Here is a 21,893-nt window from a genome sequence, read left to right on the forward strand (position 1 = left end):
ACGTGGATTTCGCTCGGCCTCAGTGAAAATCAATTAGCTCAAATTTCATTATCGTTTATATCTCTTGCGGTATATATGATAATTCATAATGAGCGCGTGTCAAATTACAAACGTAAGTCGGCAAAGTTTTAAATTATTACGAGATCCACACGGCATATATATTTTCGAAACTTTATTCGGACTTTGTATGCGTTTCTCTAGCACCGTGACCGATTGTAACGGCGGTAACCGTTTGCAGGGGCACTAATCCATTTTCGCGAACAGTGTCGGCATGTAGCCAAGCGAATTACAGAATACTCCAAAAGTCCCTCTCTCTCTCTCTCTTTATGGTACATCCTAAAGAACTGGGAAAGATAGGGCCGCGCCACGCATTATAGCTGCCAGGGGCGTTAGAAACGCGATTTCGCTATTAACGACTCGTCGCCCATAATTTATGGCCCATTAATTAAAAGGTAAATAAAAGTAAGCGCTATAAAATTATAGAACAGTCACTGTAGCAGAGCTACGTAGAAAGGATTGTTGGGAGGGGGGGGGGGGGGGCTTCATCCCCGATCCTTATAGTACTCAATAGCGCGTTTTAGTATCGCAGCGGAATAGCAGCGGTCCCCGTAAAAAGGCCCGAGTTTACATTAACGGCGACGTAACTCGACGTTACTACAACGATAAAGGCAAACACTTTCTTCGTCGAAGCTTGTCGACTTGCCGGTATATATATATATATATATGTATATATATAAAGGTCACTGAGCTAGTCACGATCACGAACATATTCCAGTCGTGAACACTGTATCTTGCTTCATGCAAATCTTTCGCTAATTATTTTAATTGTTCTTTAGTACTATGACTTGCATATAATTGGAAGCTACTGCTAAATTTAACATTACATCATCACGACTGGTTATAGTTGAAATACTGCAATTATTTCAATGTAATTTGTGTTCTTCATTCGTATATTGATAATCTTTCTTTCTCCTTATCACAGAGAGCGAAAATTCAGAGTGAAAATGATTGAACGAGCGAGCAACTTGAAATAAACGTACAGTGCTTTATAGCTATATTAAGAGATTCATATTAAAAGTTACATGTCGTCGCGTAATTTTCTCACGACACTATTTCAATTTCATTCCCCTTTTCAGTAGATAGAGTTCTACAACGCATCTATATAATGCGTGGCATTAATAATGCAAATGTCAGAGATACCGAGACTGCAGCTGTCTTAATAGTTAGTTTTAAGTACTCGTAAATCCCGCCGGCAGCAATCGAACAATGATTATTTCAGAGGAATAGGTTCAGCTCGTACGTGAAAAAGGCGATTAATAAAAATCTGCTAGTATTTATATGGCGGAAGTAGAAAATATCCTAGAATCGTATAATAATTCTAGAAATAATCTACTCGATATAAATCAAATCTACTTTTCGCACTTGTCTCAACTGATATATATATAATAAAGACGTGCGATTCACGAACCATCCAAGTTAATTGGAAACAATGAAAGTGTACGTACGTATACGTACCTGTCCCTCAAATCTAAAGTAATGAATTTATCAAGAAACATGTAGATGCAGATAAATCACATAAAATTAATGAAACATTAACGTAAGTCTACGTTCGTAGTGCAACACGCATTTCGCTTTTTATGAGTCATTATCGAGCTTATAAAAAAGCTTTTACGATGCTCATAATAAAATGAAGGCTCGGTCTTTTTAGAGATTGCAGCGCGGTTCTAAAAGCTATAGTATACGACAATATGTTGGCTCGGTCCTCGTCGAAGAGAGAAGGATCGAGAGGTATATATACTGAGAATTGTGTCGGGGGAGAGGGGAAGGGGGGGGGGGGGGCTGTGGAAAAAGAAGAAGTGGAATCAAGTGATTTATAAAGGGGTGGAGGGTTGGACGAATGCAAATTTGCAGCCGCACGTGAACTAGCTGTTCCGCCCAATCCCGTCGCGCAAGAAACACTCGTCCGCGCGTCTCCCATTGTCTTGGGTCTATTCATCTTCGGCGTCCCGTAGCCCCCGTAGGAACAGCCTGGAATGTAACATTCCTCCACTGGGGCTTTTCCACTTAACCCTGCACGATTGTGGAAGACAGGTGAGTCGGACAAGATCGCTCGCGCGTCGTTAATCATTACTGTCAGCCAAGATTAACCGAGGGTAGCTGTGCGCGGGGACCCTATTACGTTATTACTATATATATATACGAACCACGTGCGCGTATGTACGCCTCGCCAGGGCTGCCCAGTACACCATGCACGTATTCTCTCTCTCTCCACACCGCGCGAGCATCAAGCGTGAGAGCAATCGCTACGAAAGTAATCGAGTAAAAATCTTCCAGGCCGCGCGACCGATATCACCCCGGAAAAAAGAGGCTTGGGAACGATTATGCGTGGAAAACGAGATTCTAGGCTCGTTAAACGCCTCGGCTATTCCACGATGGAAACACGCACTGACCGTTATTCGATAGTTCATAGTTCAATCCTCGCGCACCAGTTCATTAATCCTTATGCACCGGATATGGTAAAGATAATTGCGTTCCCCGCGCGCAACAATTTACAGATACTCCGCTATCTCTACTGAAGTGTCCAGTGAAACATTATTGGAAGAAATAATCGGTTCTACCGATGACCGATTAATACCTAGTACCTATATACATATACCGCATACACCGAGACTTTGAAAAATTGTAATTAACCCTTCTTGCGTAAATTACCATTAAGCAAAAGAGGCAATTACCTGTAAGTGGGTTAATGTTCTTAGGGTTACACAGCGACCAAGAGAAAATGTAAATGATAGGAGTACATTAATTTAACAATATTCATCCAGGTCATATCGTTGGTTCTATTTGACTCGAGAGTCGTAAAGGATTATTCGGTGTACATGTGTGAACGAGGGGGATGATTTGGTTGTCCGTCGGTCGCGTCGGTGAGAGATCGATCGCTCATCTCGTAGATATTTCATGGCGTCGCGCAGCAAGAAAAAAAACATGGCGGATGGTGGGGTAGAAAACTAGCACGACGATGAAAGAACAAAAGGATTGTTTCCTGGTGGTTCGAGGGTCCATTCTTTCACTCTCACTCCCTCATCTTTCTTTCTGTCTCTTTCTCTCCATCTCTTCGTCTTATTCTTTTTACCTTCGTGAAGGCGAAGCAGGTTTGCATAAAGAGTGAGCACAAGGGGAGGGGGGGGGGGGGATGATTCTGGTCTGCTACTCTGTGCATAGCTGCTGAAAAGATCCAACAGAAAAAAGACGAAGAGACGGAATAGAAATAACTTAGGACCCGATACATCCAACTAAAATAAACATCCGCGTTACAATTTGTTAAAATAATTATATTTCCTTCATCCTATATGATGAAATGATTTCTATATAATGCAGAAATTAGAAAAAGGGGAAGGATAAATTGGAAGGATATATATATATATATATAGCTGTAATGAAGCGTAGCACATAGCTTTGAAAAATATGAAGATTCAATCAAATAAGTTGAAAGGATAAGCATAATGGTAGGGTAATAAAAGCTGGCAAGTAAGTTCTTTACGGATGAAGTTGTATAGAACGTATATATATATATATATAATAAAGAGAATCCGGCTAAAAAGTTGGATCGACTAAGAAAGGCTGATGGAGCTTGGTTGGTGCATGTAGCGTGTTAGTTGTCGTCTGTAAGATAAGAGGAATAGAGAGAGAGAGAGAGAGAGAGAGAGTGAATAGAAAGGGATGGAGAGACGAGGGGGTAGTTTTCTTGTCATCTCTCGAGCTATTTACTTCTTGAGCAAGCAGCATTTCTTTCGGGATCCAGCGAGCAGTTTTCCCGAGGCATCGGTGCTTATACTAGCTTAGATCTGTAACCCGAGATACCGAACCGTGAAGATATCTCTCGAGTACCGCTCGGAACCTGGCAGTCAGTTGGGATAACGAGTACCATCAACCGCACTCCGCAGTTCTCTCTGCGTCTTCTCCGTTCCGCACTCTCCGCACACTAAAGAGTAACGTGTATATATATATATATATATATATATATAAATGCGCTACAGGCTCCTGCTTCCACCTTCCAGCTTGGAACACTGTGACAGAGAGAACAGCCTGCCGTGACATTCCGCTTCTCTCTCTCCCTTCCTTCTTGTCTTCCTGTTCTTCGTTAAGGCCGATGTCGCACCTTCTGCTTGCCGGATCCTCCATTACCGATACGATCGGCATTAACCACCGGTGTTTCCCGATGACCGTTTCTACAGATCCCACCCCGCGAGATTAAAAGTCCGCTGCTGCTCGCGATGCGATCTCGATATGTTTGTAGCAGGCACCACCACCCCTCCCATCCCCTACCCCATTGGCCCCCGGCCACCGGACTCACCAGAGACTCACGCGAGAATTTCTCGCATAATACTGCGTTGTTTTACGGCTCGGCTCGCCTGCGAGATTCCTCCAGAGTTATTTGTTTAAGATTTGCACGGCGATTCCTATACCCCCTTTCCGAATAAATAGGGCGTTCTGCTTTTATTCCTCTCAAAAATTCTATTCATTTATTTATTCATCTCTTCATTTTATTCATTGTATGCATTCGTTATTGTTACTTTTCTCGTATTTCCATATATATATATATACTTCCGCTTCTTTCTGCTCTCGGTGATTCGTTTAATAGTATTATACTAAATCCTCTGGCGTACGATAAGCCTCGAAATGATAAAATAATCAATCGAGGCCCATTAAGAAACTCTATCCACGGAATAGAGCTATTTTAAGTATAAGAGGCTAAAAAGTAGAAAGCTGGTACTCGAGTTACCTATACTGCGTTCGTCTGTGAGCAATATACCTATACTATTTACGAGTGCGTTTTCGTCAAAGAGAGTCTCATAGTATGTGGCTTATTTGGGAAGAGAGACGGGTTGCTGTCAAGAGTGGATTCCTGATGAATTAAAAAGCAAGCAGGATGATGGCAAGGATCGAGAAGAAGGGATATGTGTGGTGGTCTAAATCAAATGAGGTTGGTGGGTGGCGAGAGCGGTTCTATATGGGGATGAGGGAGGGGGACATCACGCACGCGTCGTGCGAGTGTGGTCAGCGAGGTTCTCCGCGGAAAGAAAGAAAGGGAGAATGGAAGAAAGAATGCCGACCGTTCACGGTAATAAAACACGCACGCACGCACGCACGCACGCACGCACGCACACTCGGATCGACCTGGAACCGCATGAACGAGCAAGAGAACGCCGACGAAGGGGAGAATGAGACAGCGATCGACGCTCGCGACAAGGATGCGCAATGACAAGAGAGAGAGAGAGAGAGAGAGAGAGGCTGAAAATAGATATATTGATGGCAAAACGTGTTAAACAAATAAAATATGTTTATACTATTTATATGCTGAATAACGATTCAATATGGATTTCTTAAACGACACACGTTGCAGGCTTCCTATTTAATTCTTAGGTGTGGTTTGGGCCAAAATGAGAAAAGAAATGAAAAAATTTCGGTAAACGATTTTGGTGAGGGAGATACAAACGGTTGATAAAAAGAAAGAACAAGGAAAGTGTGGTGCAAATCGAAAGAAAGGAGAAGAAAAGAGGTGAGAAGCCTGATACACGGTGGTAGTAAAGTGTAAAGGGAATAACAAGAAGACACACACAACAGCGAAGATCCAAGTGCAAGGAGGCGAAGAGGAGAGAGAGAGAGAGAGAGAGAGAGAGAGAGAGAGAGAAAGTAAAAGAACGACGGGAGGAGTGGAGAGGGAGATTTATCTGCATCGAGATAGCTGGAATACTGTAGGTAGAATCTGTGTGTAAGAAGAGAAATCTTTTTTGGGACGAAACAAGCAGCCGATTCGAGGGAATCTTATATAGAATGTCGCCATCTCGACTAGGCTTTTAGAACGCCATGGCGCGACAATTTTCGCTAAAATGACTCGAAACTATGCTCGATTTCAACCAGCAAGTAAGGACAATTGATAAAAGACTCCATGAAATGATAAATGCAAATTCTGACAAATTAATCCTTTTTGATGATAAAGGTTCAAGTGTACAATGAATCTATGTAATACGTTAAATTGCTACGTCACGACGATACAATCTTGATATTTTCCCCCCTTGTGGCGATGGGTCCATATCAACGATAAACGCCGAGACGAATATTACCCTTACAAATGTATAATAAGGTACTTCTGGGTACTCATCCGCTCCAGAGAAAGCCTAAACGACCGATCATTGATTTCTTCTTTTACCTACATAAATTTTGTAATTAATTCCAGGACTATATATATATATATATATATATATATATATGTATGTATCACATTTTGTACTAATTTCATTTGAAAAATGAAAAACTAAACTAATTGCAAAATCTTAAAACTGCATGCTAGCATAAAGAACTAACGAAGAAACTCTAGATTTTCTGTCATTGAGCAATTCGTTTAATGAAGATTTATTGAAAAAGAGAGGGGAATCAATCCTTTCAACAGTCATGTTATAGTTATTTTCTAAAATAATTCATATCTACATGGCACCTTAATGTTATAACGAGGGTCGTACAAGAATAAAAGAAGGTAGAATGTCAAGATTGAAAGCGTTATGGGATCGAAGTAAAGAAGCGTAACTTGTATACCGAATAGCCGATAGCTATGACGACATCTTGGAACGTGATGTCGCGCGACAACAAGAAGCGTAAGGAGGCAGATTCGTGGGCAGTGAAGAAACCAACGTTGAATTTCTCGCAATCAACATTACTGTGCGCGTTTTATACACAGAGAAATTTTCTCTTGCCTCACACAATGACCTTCCTTTCTTTCTTTCTCTCTCTCTCTCTCTGTACATTTCTACTTTTCTATATCCCCAGCCTGCAAAGTTCCTTTTGCGATTCAACTTAATAATTAGCCAATCCTAACTAGCCCCATAAATTATAAATAGTTATGTTATAAGACATGAAAGGACTAGCGGACGATATATGTATAGTGTAGGATAATTCTTTGTTTTAGAAGGTTCATTTAAGGAGGTAATTAAAAAAAAAAACACAAGCTTTACGCTTTCTGTCTAGCACTCGAGCACACGTCTTTATTTCAGGCCCACCAGCCTCCTCGCTTCCAAGCGCTTCTCCCAATGTTACGGCGGGAACTGCTCCCCCCCCCCCCCCTATTTCGCTATGTCGGTTACACCGACACATACATCCTCACCCGCTACCTACAATAGCTTCTCTTTATAATATTACGCTTTTTATATTTATATATATAAATATATATATTGTAACGTGGTACATACGACGTTAGGAAGCATATTTCTTTTCCCGATGGCCCTTCGGCGTGGACTGGTGCCACCCTGCTTTCCCCCCGTCGGAATATTCGCGTATTATTTCCGACTTAGTTAAGTTGCGTGCAGAGTATGGCGGTATTATAACGCGGCTCGACGCAGCGTAACAACAAGGCGGTGAGGTCGCGGCTCGCGCTCGACCCACCGTTGTCAATATTGATGCCCCTTTTTTTGTATATAGAGTGAGAGAGGGACAATCTCCCGTGTGTCGGTTATGTAGTTCTCTAAAGAAGAGCTTGGAATTGGCGCACACGGGAGAAGAGTAAATGCGATGTTTAAATTAGTATGAATGCTATTTTATCTTCCCTTATATTTCCCCTACATTCCGTCCCTTTTGTACATATTTTCCCCTTTTCCCGTTCCGTCCCCGTAATTCCTCGTTCCGCGTAGTACTCTCCCACCGGCGTTAGCAGTAACAGCACACCGAAGCATTCAAAGGCCGCGCCACGAGAGGCAGAGCTACCACCTCATCTCCCAGCATTGCTGCCAACCCAGTTTCGTGCCGAATACCGGAATGGAGTGGAACATGGATCGATCCTGTGATCATTGATTGGATCAAGAGGATCACACTCTTGTCATCCATCAATCAGAGCAATTGATTGGCCTAATATGCAAATAAGGAAAGACGGGACTGGGTAAATCTGAAGAAGAGCCGGAAGAAAGACCACATCTTGTTACGCCGTCGAGTTTACTGCCGTGTGACAGTTTTCACCGTATCGTACATATTAATTTTTATAAGGATTTCCTGAGAATCAGACCAAGAGTAGGAGTATTTCGGATAAGGATTCGGGGAAGCACCGCCGGTATTACCTTTTTCCCATCCTTCCTGAATTCCTCGAGTCTTTGCTCCCGTCCCGACAACCGACCAGCCCTTATTCCTTTATTCCGAACCCGCCCTTCTTATCTTTCCGCTCTTATTGCGTTATCGTGTACGTGCAGTGTGTGAGCAAAGTGGGTGAGATGTATAATAAGTCCGCGTGAATCCTGGCAGGGTGACCCAAGACTTTCTTTGTTTGCGTTTTCCGATTGAATTGTGAAATAGACTTTAATGATTTCTATTTTTGGGCAAGTTCTTATTTCGCCCAGTTACAATATATATATATATATATATAAATAACTGTGTACTATATATGAACGATAACTTTATTAACAAATTGCACTACACGAAAAAGGACAAATAATATTTGGTAGTTCGCATCAACTTGTACTGTTAAATTATCCTATATTTATATATAGAACTGAATAAAAATTAGTCTATAGGTTTCATCAACCAAGTAGATTTGACTAGGAAATACAAGACGTTAAAGAGTGTTACGTACGTTCTTGACGGTACCTTAGTGCAATGGTGCCAGTGTTCTTCTCGAGATCTTTCTTTAGGTTTGAAACAGAAGCCACGTTGTTTCGTTCTTTCAATGAGAAGCATCGAATGTTATAAACCGGATTTACACCGGCTGGCTCGCCAAGGCATCGGGCTTTAATACCGCCCTGGCCGAATCGCAATATCTCAATCATCTTCTCTCACTTTAGCTATTAAATTATTTCCTAGTTAAACTCTTGTGGATTTCATCTTGCTGACTTTTACTCGTAAGCTTACAATTGATTTAACGAATACCTGTATTTCGAGTCCTGCGAATGAGAAGATTGTATGTGTGTACGTATACCTATACCTATATATATACAATACAAGGTGGAGGCACTCAAGTTGCCCCAGAATATGGATGCAGAAAGACGCGTATCTCTTGAACTATAAAAGATATTCAATTTTTACATAGGATCTTTTTGAAAGCAAATAACAATTAAGAGGCTTCGAAAAGGTATTCTATGCAAAAATTGAATATCTTTCATTGTTAAAGAGATACGCGTCTTTCTGCATCCATATTCTGGAGGGGCTTAAGTGCCTCACCCTGCATATATAAAACTTTGAAAAATCTGTCGAATTTGGAGACAGCTGTGTAAAGATGTATAGTTCTATGATCAAGTGGTCGTTGTTCCAATTATGTATCCGAAATCCTATTCTCATAACGATCGTAGACAACTGGATTGATTTACGCTTTATCATCCTGCTTGAAGAACGCCATTGCCTGGAGCAAAGAACCAGTGGCGATTGACTCCGTTGACTAATCACGCCAAGCAATTAGCATCTTGAAAAGGGCGCTGTTTTTGCACCAGGACCATCCGGCCGAATCGAGCCTGCCTAAGGAGAGTCGTTAAATGCTCCTCATAAAGGCAAATGTTGAACGAGGATTCCTTTTGCTTTTTTCACCCTCAAACTTACATTCCAATATATTTTCCATCAATAAGGACCATAATGTTTGTACCTTGATCCTATCATATTATACATATACCCTCGATCGTGTTTTAAGCCTGAAAGAAAAATAACGTGAAATATTTATTATTTCTCGTGAAGAATGTTGAGAATAAGGATAAGGATATTTCGTTAGATTCAGAAGAAGGCCTTGTATTTATTGTTCTTGGCTAGCCTCGAGTTTACATCTTTTCCGTATCGATTCGTGTTAATACGTGTAAAAAGCAGCGCCTGGCAAAAACAATGGCTGGCTCGGCGCGGCGCGGTGCGGCGGTCCACCGTCCGAGTTCCGACAATCCCATTGTCTTCGCGATCACTGTAAACTCTATAGCGTATGTATGTACACTGCATTACTGCCCAACTGCCACCCCCCCCCCCCCCTCCCCGCTTATATTACTTCTTCTGTGCTGTGGGCTCTGAGCTCTCTTCTGCTCTTCCAACAAATCCTACTTATATAGTTATCCGTATATACATATACGTTTTCTACGATGTCGACGGTATTAGACGTTGCACGAAATAGATCGCGATCGGGATATCCGCAGGCAAAATCATGGCAGCGGGCAGAGTGTTGGCCACCTCCTCGATAGACAAGTTCGTCTAACTTGACAACATTCAGCGAAAAATCTCGAATCTATATGCGTATCCTCTGATTGACACATATTGCAGCTACATGCCGGTATAATTCGTTAGAACAGTTGGCACTTTGTTTGCCACTCACCAGTATCCGAATGGCTGTTAGGAACGTGATGGGGCGCTTTCTTTCTGTTACAATTTCTCTCTCCCCCCCCCCCCCCCCCCCCTCTCTGTACAATATTATAATAATTTGAATCTCATTTTAATACCATAAGTTTATAAAACCTGGGAGAGAGAGAGAGAGAGAGAGAGAGAGAAAGACGTAATTATTTAGCATAATACAAACTTAATGGAAAGTGATTCGCGTTCTATACATTGTCGAGATATCGCAAGTTTTGACATGGCTGTAGAAATGAAATTAATTTTGGCTTGCCTCGGGCTGTAATGCAGCAGCTTCATTACAACCTAACTGGTTTTTGTATCGAATGGATGTAGGTATCCGTAATACAGCTACTACCTTTTAGCAATATGTATATGAGGAGAAGGAGATTGCACACACAATTCGACGCAATAAATTATCTTAGCCCCTGTGATGTATAGAAGAATTTAATTATTTTCTTAAATAAAATAATAGTTGATTGTAAGAGAAAAATACTGTACTCTCGATGTCGCGAAAGGGGATAAAGTATGAAAGTATTTAATATCTATTGCCTGGTGAAACGTACGCATAACAGTCATAATTTTTCGTTGGAAGGAAAAGAATTAACATTTTATTTGTTTGCTTTTCCTGTACCAACCACACTGCTACACATGCATGCATGCATATTTAATTATCCGCTGTATGGATTAAAGGTAGTGCTAGTGTTGTGTGTGGCGAGAAGCGTTTAAACGTTAAATAGTTAAGTGCTTTGCTCCGCTAAGGGAATGAAAGTACATTAATATTGAATGACAAGAGAGGGCGAAGCAAAGGGACTTTTATAACATACGGACCGCGGACGAATCTATGGAAGAAAATTAGTTGGAGTTTAACCGTAGGGAACCATGGATTTCCATCACAGCTATTACTACAAGTTAAACGAGTTTTTGCTTTCGGTTATTGGACAATGGCCTTTGCAGAAACAACCAACTGCTGTAATTCGAAGAATTATCGTCAGCTTATTTTGTCTGTATAGTGTTTTAGTTCAGGTCTGATGTTCTTATATTTATATCTCTATATATAATATTTTTAAAAACATTAATGATTATTGTGTGCCAAGCTTTAGCATTTTGACAAATTTTCTATTCCATTGTAGTGTGCGACTCTTTACCAGAATCGAAGCGATTTGATTAATATAGTTCGCATTATTCCAGTTCTATCAATAACATTGGCCATTTTCTCCTTTTTAGTTATGTTTGAGCTCAATCTTGATAAAGTAAGTAAATCAAATGTGATTTGGAGCTATTCGAATGGCTAAAGATTTAGTTAGAATAAATTTAAAGAGAAATAATATTTTATTGAAGAATAAACAAATATTTAAATTTATGAGAGATGACTGGCTTCTGGAAAGGGGCGTGAAGGAAACGAAGATTAAGGAATCCTACGCAGAATGGAGTTTTAACTTTACGAAATATATGACTGGTAAAAATATTTTCACCAATGAAACCGTTTCTATATTCGAGAGCACGGAAATGCTTTCTCTGATAAAAAACTTTCTCTCTTTAAACATTAAAAGAGTAATACAAGCAGTTCGGATGAGTAAAGCTTTCCATACTGCCGACTCTGCATTTTAAACATTATTGTACATTATGATAAGGAATATTATTTGTATTGTAGCATTTTGTGTAATCGCATACATAGCTTTCGTTTTGTCCAGTATCTTTTATTCCGAGATTCTGGATATAATTTTGCCGCTTAATGAAACACGTCAGAAGCAAACTCCGTTTGATGACGAATATTTCATTGATAAGCAAAAATACTTCTATACTGTCCTGCTTTACATTTGCATAATAGCTGCGATAATAGGCCTTATTTGTATAGCGAATCAAGCTATGTTTATAGTGCACGTAGCACATGCTTATGGAATGTTTGACGAGATAGGGTAAGAAACAGGACTCTATAAACAATATTTCTTTTTTCCAAACTTATATCTAGCTGTATTGATTTAACCTACCAGCTACGGGCAACGCGAAAATTACCTTTTACGCTTATCAAGTTCTTTATCTTTCTTTCTTTTTTTTGCACAATACATCAACATGCTTACAGATATAAACAAGTTACGATCGATTCACTCGAGGGATGTACGCTGATTAAATTGAGTTGCATATATTACCTTTGTCGTACAGTAAAAGATAGAAATTTGTACACACACACACACACACACACAATCGCGCCTGCAGCTGGATGGTTAAATTATTATTATTCTGATTATCTGACTTTTGCTTGTAATTAAATTTTTCAAGTCACCAATTATCTTGGCAGATATCGTTTGCAGAGAACAATACCGAGAAATACTTGCCAGATGAATAATAAGGAAAGATATAAAGATGAAGTTTATCGTCGCAACATTACTTTATGCCTAATTCGGTATCAAAAAGCTGTGGAGTTAGTATAACAATTTTATACCATACCACCAAGTGATAAATTTTCGTTTGAAGAATTAGGAACTAATTGTTAAGTCTTTCTTATTAACAGATTTGCTGACATTCTTAATGCATATTATGCGCCAATATTTGGTATGTCGTCGTTGTTAACCGTTGCCATGTTAAGTCCACCATTAGCACAAATCTCAGACATAACAGTAATTACAAATTTTCACGTAAAATTCTAACAAGTTAATTTTACTTTTAAATTGTGCAATTATTTTCTACAGGCTTTACCTATCCAAGCTGCAGCTGAAGTAACTGGTATCTTATCGTATATGTTGATAGGATCTTTTTTGGGACAAAAATTGATAGACTTGAGCTCAAAAATTTCAGATAATATGTAGGTAGTTACTGAAAACAATAACAAAATTTACTCTCTTCACAAGCCTAATATAATTATTTTCTAGATATTTTAGCCAATGGTACACCTGTTCACCACAAATACAAAAGCTATTGCCAATTTTTATAATGAGAAGTGCAAAGCCATGTACAATCAATGCTTTCAACGTATACTTTTTGTCATGTCAGAATCTACGCAGAGTAAGCTCCTTATTATATATCCTTTTTTAGGAAGACAACAATATTTATTACATTTTAATTGTTATTCGACATATTTGACAGGTATTTCAGACTGTCTTATCCTATTGTGCCGTAATTAGAAGCATTTGAAAATAATAAATGTATAATTTACAATACTAAAAAGAATACCTGGAATTGTAACATGAAAAGTAAAAAAAAAATATATATATATATATACATACGTGTCTTTTTTAATTTGACTAATTCCGAATAGTGTAAATAACATCAACCAAGTCTGCGAAGAGCACTTTTAATGATAACCATGCGCATGTGCCATTCAATTTAATATTTTATTTGAAAAAGTTATATATATGTATTGTTGCATGTGATGTGATGGTTTCGAATCTTTGATTGCACTAGAAATAAGGAGATTATTTCAATCTTCAACTACCATTGAATTTTCTTTCTTATATTATTGTTTGGAACACCAATTTCGATATATAATTATAAGGGAAAGTAGAATATTCTTGATAATTTGTGACAACTTGATAGAAAGATTGAAGATATTGTTTCTAGGAATACTTTGCGAGAGAGAACAAGTTGTTAGTCATGTAGGCGAAAGATAATGCATGGTTTTACTTCAAAGTTGTTGCTTTAATTGAACAGAATAAGAGACACTTTGATATGAATTTCAACTTTGTCCGCATCATTTACCCACGGGAATTTTGCTAGTTGTTAAAGTTTTGTGTCTTGTTTAGCTCTTAAATCGTTCTTGGTCGCTTCAGTTGCAGTAGTATAGCGATTTTTACAGATATATATCATGTTCGGTTAAAAATAGAGCTTATGATAAATAAATAATTGATTAATTTTTCAATTAAAAGCATAAGATATCTCTCTCTCTCCCCCTCCCCACTTCTCCTTACAATATCTATATCTATATCTATACAAAAATCAATTTAGTGCAGATCACACATCAATAAAAATATATTATACCTTAGATGAAATAAGAGATAGTGGCACGGTTCAAGTCTCTTCACTCACTGAACGTTCTCTAGACTGGATGATTCACCTGAAAGAGAAGCGTTATTTCTCGCATGCGCGTTAGATAATTTTATTTAAAAAAATGGTATGGATACAATTTTCTTGTAATTATTGATTAATAATTGCATGGAGATGGCCATGATATTATAGCGCTCTTATTTCCTATACTATTAAGAAAATGTGCTATTAAGTAACGGCATAATTTATGAAGAATGAAAGGGGGAAGGGTGACCGCGCGATGAAGGTAAAGGTATAGGGACGGCGAAGGGTTCTCGGTGGACACAGTATCTACTAAGATTGCGGCTAGATAGTATTCCTCCAACCATGCAAAAACGTCTTGATTCTTATTTCAAGTATGCCATGGTTTATTTGGTTTTAGGAGGAAATTGGCCATTCGTTGATCGAAAGTTTAAATACTTAAGTAGATTTTTACTTTTGTTGACGTATTTATCATTTTCTATCTCACAGGTATTGTACTTATGCTCTTTTTTCATTGGGACAAATATTGATTGAACGAATGCCTCTTACCCCCGTCTAAAACACTCTTACCTTTTCACAAACACTTCTGCACGTTAAGTCTTCTTATTCGATTTGAAAGAAATTATCTTTTTTTATCTACTCAAACTGAAGTTTCATTTTAGGCGTTAAAAATGTTTCTCTTTAATTTTGAATCAAAGCAGATGCTTGAAATGCTACCGATAACATCAATTACTCTTATGATTTTATTCATTTCAATTAGTTTTTACGCCAACGACGACGAAGTAAGCGACTCGTACAAGTTTGTTAAAACAAAATAGCACATTAATGCTTTCTAGATCACGTAGCTCTCGTTTACCTAATTTTCCTTTGCAGAATGCAAAGGAACTGTTTTAGTCGTGCATGTTAAATGTCTTGGTCTGTGTAATGCTAAACAAGAAAAGATAAGAATATTATGCCCAAGTGTAATTTTTTCCTACTATAGTTTAGATTAATATTGAATTATATGACGGATGATTGGTCTCTGGAATATATTGAAGAAGAGCTAGCAATAAAAGAAGCTTATGCCCAAAAGGGGTGGAAAATTAGTCAATTACTCGTAGGTAAATGTATAAATTTTCTTCTATCAATATATACAATAAATTCTAACGAGTTGATTTGATGCGCAGTAATGTCTTTTACACAATATATTATGTTTATGGTGGCAACTCCATTTATACCAAAAATTATTGATATGATAATGCCGTTAAATGAAACCCGCAAACCTACATTGTTCTTTAAGGCTTATTATATTGTTGACGAAGAGAAATACTTTGCTTTATTAATGTTCTACAACCTTCTGGTAATCACTGTAGTAATGTGTTTCGCAATCGGTAATCAAGCTGCTTTTTGGATTATATTACAGCATCTCTGCGGAATGGCAGCGGTTCTGGGGTAAAAAGTATTTTAGACTAAGATTTCTAATGGTTAATTCACATACTACACCTACGGCAAAAGTTGGTTGAAAATCTTCCCATTATTTGAATATAAATTTCGATATTTTCCAATCTTTTTTTTTTCTCTCTCAAATATCCCTGTCAGAAATATACACGTGATTTTTCTTTGAATGCTCTCTCATATTATTATATACTCTCTATACATATAAGACTATAAATAACGAAACTTTTGTGGACTATTCCATTTTAATTCTTCTAATAACGTTTTATTTATCAATTTTTGTCATTAATTGTTATTGCCTTAATAGTTATAGATTACAAAATATTTTCCCTAAAAACGCATTTACGTTGCAAGCGAACAAACAAGATCGTACCCCGTTTAAGGAGGGTTGTTTCTACAAGTCGATTGTATTATGCGTTCAACGACATAATCAAATTTCAAAGTCAGTGATTTAACATTGCTTTAAATACTCTTGTACTTTTAATGCTGATTCTTTTAAATTATTTGTACTTTTTCCAGATTTACCAAATTAGTAAATGCTTATTACTTGCCAGCTAGCCTGTCACAGTTATTTTTTTTTGTGATATATTTGGGCAGCTCATTTCTGCAATTTTTTGATCCTCAAGTGAGTTTATTATTGTCATTGAAATAAATATTTTATCAATTACGTATAATAATTATGTTTCAGTTGCGTGATTATATATCAGTATCGCACTTGTATTATGCTGTAATATTTATGGTCATAAATTGTTATATCGGACAAGTGTTTATTAATTTGATGGATGAATTATCAAATCAAATGTAGGTAGTTTTATTAAGAGGTTTTTGAGTATCGCGTTCATCCTAGAAATAGTTGAAGCGATTTTATTATCATTATATGATATTGTTTCATAGATTTTTTACCAAATGGTATGATTGTCCACCAGCTTCACAAAAGATAGTTTTAATGCTCATTAGATGTTATAATGTACCGCATGGACTATCTATCTACAAAATATTTTATCTTTCCTTCAGTTCATTAAAAATGGTACAGCCTACATATATATATATATATATATACGTTTATTTCTAAACTATTTTTTAACTTTAATGAAATTATTTTCTACTTGAAGGTAATTCAATCTGCAACATCATATTTTCTTATATTTAAAAAGGTTAAATATAATTAATAAAAATATGTTTGTATCAGTGTGTGTAACTGACTTTTCTTGACGCACAAAAGCAACAAAAGCAGGTATATCTCATAAGGATGCACGAAATATGAAACTGAAAAAATAAAGAAAAAACAAAACGTAATATAAGAATATTTAAGAAAACATTTGTTTCATGATATGTGTTTAAATCATATTTAATAAAGCTAGTCGCATATTCTAAATAAAAAATGTATACATCAGTATTTTTCAGTATGTGGGGAAGATGTTCGTATTTTAGTAGGATATATCCTGGTATTTTTGTTTGTTTTTGGTCTTTTTTTTCTTCGAGACGCAAAGGGAGTATCAATTGCATCGATTAAACAATAATATTTTATAGGTTTACAGTAGCTGGGAGAGATTTTTTTCCCCTGGAAAGAAAGAAGATTATAGACCACTGCATAAAGTATGCTATAATTAACTGTAATTGCTTTAGTGTTATATTTTAGAAAGAATATCACTTGAAGAGACTTAATTATTGCTGCTGTAAAAGAGATACGGTTGACAAGATGGATGATGAGATGTAAACACAAGGGAGACATTTCCCCAAACCAGCAATGAGTCTTGAAGATTAAAGATGTAAGAAATAATATTAAATACAAGTTTTTGCTAGTCATTGAAATCATGTATAAGTGTGCCAGGTAAATATTTCATGTTTGTCTATTCTAACATACAACTGACGTGGTAGCTACGTAGTTTAGTTTTACGTAAAATGAAGATAATTTAAACTTGTATGTATTTTGTTTGAAAAAGAGTGGAAGCTATTTGTTTCAGGCTTTACGGGTTTTTTAGAAACCTAACATAAATGTCTGAATAGGTGAGTATTATCCCCCAGGCCAGGCCCGAGTCCTTAATCACTTGGCCCAGCTTATACACGTCCAGCTCTTTTTTTTATTTAATTAGGTCAGAGTGACTAAAATAGTCGTTGCGAGTTTCTTCGTGTCAGGCTAACGAGCCTGATTTACGGTGCTCTAAACACTACGCGTTTCATGTACTACGATCATGGAAGCATTTGTTTTATAATTAGAGCCATAAAGAATCGTTAATAACTGCCGTGATAATATGTTGCACCGTTAATTTCTTACGAAAGTCCGTGCATGACATATATATATATATATAAGCTAGACTTTTTAATCCTTAACATTTTCACACGATGCCGATAGAATTTCGTAGCTCTAGCGAAAAAAAGAATTTTTTAATATATCTATATGTGTAATACGTTTATTAATCGACGCTTTATACACTGCAGTATAATTCCATTTAAACTATATAGGATTGGTTACGCGCGGGCATTAAATGCTTCTGCATCGGATGAGATGTAGCTAAAACCTCAACGGCTCACCATCTCTTTTTGTTCAATAAACCGAACTATGCAAACCTAAAAACTAATTCGATCGATTTAATTGAAGACGGTGGTTCTTGCGATGAATTCCTGAAGGGCTTAGGGAAGCTTGGTCAATTATTAACGCCAATTGGCTGCCATAGGTTATACGACTGGTTGAGAGGGGGATGAGGGGTTTGCAAAAAATATCCTGTGAAATGGAAACGTTATTATTCGTGTTTTTCCAGTGGCACACAGTGGCTCCCACCATCGGTCCGGCTCGATCCTGCATGCGCTCATGCACCAGTGGTTGGTGAGTCGTTATTTTTACGCTCGCGCTGGCCAAATGTTTTGGCACGGAGCGAATCTTTTGAATTAAAAATGTCGCGCCGTAGCGTCGAGATGAAATATCTTCAGCTGTTATCTTATAATCTGCCTCATTAGCGCGTCGGCGCGGGTCCGCCATATGCGGAGCTTACGAGGAGAAAAAACGCGAGTCCGGAGGAACGACGAGACAGTTGGTCGTGACTGTCTCGAGCAATGAGAAAAAGCTGCCTTTAATAAAATCAATATTAATTGTCCTGGTCGAATAAGAGCGACGCGACGGCTACGTCAGTGGTCGCTGCATATTCAAGCGTAAGCGCGGATGGCATCGGTTAAAAAGCTGTTTATAGCCCGAGCTCCCGCAGTAGGGCCCGCTTTTTACGACCCTACAACCCCACCCTAGCACCGCAGGTATGTATAGTATACATATACGCGTCGCACTGATATAACCCTCAACCGATCTTTCTCTCACCGGAGTTGCGCGCGCCCATCATCGGGGCCCCTCGGCCCGCTTCGGCGACTTATTGTACTTATTAAACGCGATATATGTATACCTATATGTATATCGATCCTTTACAGACACCACGCAAATACTCTATCCCATAACATATCCTTCATGGACATTTTCATCTCGTGAGAAAACACAACCCTTATGTCAGCTCTCACTCTGCTCTTCTCTAACCAAGTTTTTCTTTAACCCACATTCCTTCTAAGAAAATTCGAATGGAATCCTTCCTATATATATATATATATATATATATATAACTAATCAGGAATATTATAATTTATATATATACAATTTGTATGTTTTATGCTCTCTCTGGATAAGAAAACTAATCAAGTTAATAGAGAAAAAATAAAAAGGAGATCAAATGCTGTAGATTTGCAATGTTGTCAGGTAAAATTATAATTACGCGATCAATACTTATTATATACCGAAACTCTAAACGTATACCTTCCGTTAAAAGTTAATTAAGTAGTAGGTTTAATTAAATATTTCTCTCTCGATCATCGGAAATATAAGCTACTTATAATTCCTGAAAGCTCTCTAATAATTCAGAAATTTATGTATGCACACAATTTACTGTTAATGCTTGACGTTTATATTTTAGATGGTAAAGACTAAATACGGGCCGGGCGGTATATCGTAGGAGCGGCGAATGACGCTGTCGAGCGCGACTATACTGCCGCTACATATATATATATATATATATATATATATTCTTTCGCGATTCGAGACGAGGCGCTATTTTTGTAGAGCTCCAAACCGACTCTGGAAGGTACGTTTCTTCCTGCCTCTCACATTGTTCTTGGGTTAAAACGAGCACGATATGGACATTGTAAAATATATGTTACACGAAAGATCAGCTAGTCTTCGTATTATTTCCCTATATATCTACTGCATGCCGCATGGCCTCATGGGAAAAGTTGAGCATAATAAAAGCAATAATGTAAAGTCGCCTCAACTTTAACTTATATTGTTCCCCAATCAAGAGTTTCGCGAATACCGCAAATCTGTACATACAAGGTATAATTAAGCAATGTAGCATTTGTATTTACACAGGCTTCCCTCATAGAAAACATCAATCTTTATTTATTTCGCAAGATGGCGCGTTATAATGAACGGAAAGGTATAGGCAGTGTGCTGGAACAAGATAAGCCATGCAGGCCCGTTACTGGAAAGTTCGAATAAATGATCATGATAGCAAAAACATGTGTCTTTGTGTATACTTTATGATATAAGGAGGACATGCGTGAATTAATCGCTATAGTGTCTATTATCTGCAGGCAGATGCTTCCCTATTGGGAATAATATATGTATATTAATTATGGTAGTCCTTTCAAAGCAAAGTGTATATGCATGTTTGTTGAGCAGAGCTCTGGTCATTTAATATATGTAACTATCTAGGAAGATTTGACAGTTTAGCATATAGGGAGACTTGTTTGGATTATTACAAGAAGAAAATTGTAGCGATCGGTACCGTTACCGCAAGCATTGACTTCAGTAGAGGCCGGCGGCGAGTCCCGGGGGTGGGGGGTAAAGTCTAACTCACAATTACCGTCTTGGTCATCCCCGCGTGACTCGCGGGCACTTTGGAAGCTTGTTATTTATGGCGGGGTGTTCTCTCGCTGCTTTTAAAGGGGATGCAGCGACAGAGCCAAATGTAGACGCCCTGCGGCGTCCTCACCACGCGCTGATTAAACAGGATCTTCCTCGATGATGTGTTAATCGTAAAGATTCATCACGCCCTTTCCTTCCTTCCTTCGTTCCTTCCGCCCCTCGATCCCCCCACACACAACCCTGTCTCCCTTGCGAGACACTCTGAAACCTTGCGCGTATGCACATTTGAAACTTTTCAAGAACGCCTCTAATAAATATGCAATTTTAAAGGTATACCATAACCACGCGAACCAAACTCACAAGAGGAGTCGCGTCAAAAATATTAACCATGCAGTTAATAACATTTTTTAATCCTTTAAACAAATTTCTCTTTCGGATCCTCGAGGAAATTCGACATATTTTGGATTTAACAGAAATATGATCAGAGGTGCACTTGATACACCGATTGAATTAAAATCAGGGAATACGAATACAGGAATTATGCATGCAATATATATATATATATATATAAATTTGACAAGATTCTATTTGTGAGGTATATGCCCTATGACAAGAGTGAGAAAAAGAGAAAGAGAAAAAAACGCGCGCAGAAAGTAACTTTACCAGTTTGGTAATGATTAAATGCAAGGTGCAATTTTACAGTAACAAAAGGGGAGTAGGTTGCATGTCACAACACGTTGTAAACTCTATTATTCTCCCTTTGTTTCGTAAGGTCGTGACACCTGGAAGGTACGAAAATAAAAGGCGCGTAATGTAGCTGAACGAATGACACATTGAAGCGAGTATGAACTATAAGTGTCAAGTTGGAAAAATATATGATAATCGTTAATCTGCATATCCTTTGGCTTTACGGGGCCCACCCCTCGACTACTCCAACGATCGAGGCACATGCAGCATTATAGCATGTATATATGGGTACTCGTGTGTACATTTGCTGCACAACTCCAAATAACTCTTTATAAAAAATCACCAACGAGTTTTTCTCTCAAAGCTAACTAATGGAAGCGTAATCGATATCGCGTCTTAATTCTCCGCAGTCACAGTATTTTGACTGATCGTTTCATCGGATTTATCATTAGAATTTAAAAATATATGATTATTTCTTTAAATAGATTTATCAATCGAATTCAAAATATAACCATGCCAGGTAGGATTGTAGGAGACTTTTATTTGA

The 21,893-nt window shown here is 37.9% G+C and overlaps 2 protein-coding genes across 2 annotated transcripts; both read left to right on the plus strand.

The window, feature by feature from the left end:
- The first annotated feature begins 11,207 nt into the window (after nucleotides 1–11,207).
- Nucleotides 11,208–13,530, plus strand: LOC136783909 (uncharacterized). The gene is made up of 9 exons (XM_066744273.1): nucleotides 11,208–11,352; nucleotides 11,460–11,579; nucleotides 11,668–11,785; nucleotides 11,981–12,245; nucleotides 12,626–12,748; nucleotides 12,839–12,944; nucleotides 13,017–13,129; nucleotides 13,197–13,329; nucleotides 13,411–13,530. The coding sequence occupies exons 1-9, from the start codon at nucleotides 11,209–11,211 to the stop codon at nucleotides 13,456–13,458; spliced, it is 1,170 nt and encodes a 389-aa protein (XP_066600370.1). The 5' UTR covers nucleotide 11,208; the 3' UTR covers nucleotides 13,459–13,530.
- A 1,698-nt stretch (nucleotides 13,531–15,228) lies between these two features.
- LOC136783831 (uncharacterized) lies at nucleotides 15,229–17,003 on the plus strand. Its single transcript, XM_066744133.1, has 8 exons — nucleotides 15,229–15,249; nucleotides 15,311–15,428; nucleotides 15,495–15,759; nucleotides 16,070–16,204; nucleotides 16,282–16,387; nucleotides 16,451–16,563; nucleotides 16,657–16,789; nucleotides 16,875–17,003. Exons 1-8 carry the CDS (start codon nucleotides 15,229–15,231, stop codon nucleotides 16,929–16,931), a joined length of 948 nt encoding a protein of 315 aa, XP_066600230.1. The 3' UTR covers nucleotides 16,932–17,003.
- Nucleotides 17,004–21,893: the final 4,890 nt, after the last annotated feature.

The sequence above is a fragment of the Prorops nasuta genome, unplaced genomic scaffold, assembly GCF_024137725.1.
Source record: "Prorops nasuta isolate Cenicafe-Biocafe unplaced genomic scaffold, Cenicafe_Pnas_1.2 PNAS00038, whole genome shotgun sequence".
Taxonomy (NCBI): domain Eukaryota; kingdom Metazoa; phylum Arthropoda; class Insecta; order Hymenoptera; family Bethylidae; genus Prorops; species Prorops nasuta.

What these genes read in the sequence shown, in the direction of transcription:
- LOC136783831 (XM_066744133.1), top strand. Translation starts at nt 15,229, where the DNA reads ATGTTAAATGTCTTGGTCTGT. An exon ending in CGACATAATCAAATTTCAAA is followed by an intron (nt 16,205 to 16,281) that starts GTCAGTGATTTA and finishes TACTTTTTCCAG; the next exon opens with ATTTACCAAATTAGTAAATG. An exon ending in GATGAATTATCAAATCAAAT is followed by an intron (nt 16,564 to 16,656) that starts GTAGGTAGTTTT and finishes ATTGTTTCATAG; the next exon opens with ATTTTTTACCAAATGGTATG.
- LOC136783909 (XM_066744273.1), top strand. Translation starts at nt 11,209, where the DNA reads ATGGATTTCCATCACAGCTATTACTACAAGTTAAACGAGTTTTTGCTT. An exon ending in CGGTATCAAAAAGCTGTGGA is followed by an intron (nt 12,749 to 12,838) that starts GTTAGTATAACA and finishes TCTTATTAACAG; the next exon opens with ATTTGCTGACATTCTTAATG. An exon ending in CACAAATCTCAGACATAACA is followed by an intron (nt 12,945 to 13,016) that starts GTAATTACAAAT and finishes TATTTTCTACAG; the next exon opens with GCTTTACCTATCCAAGCTGC.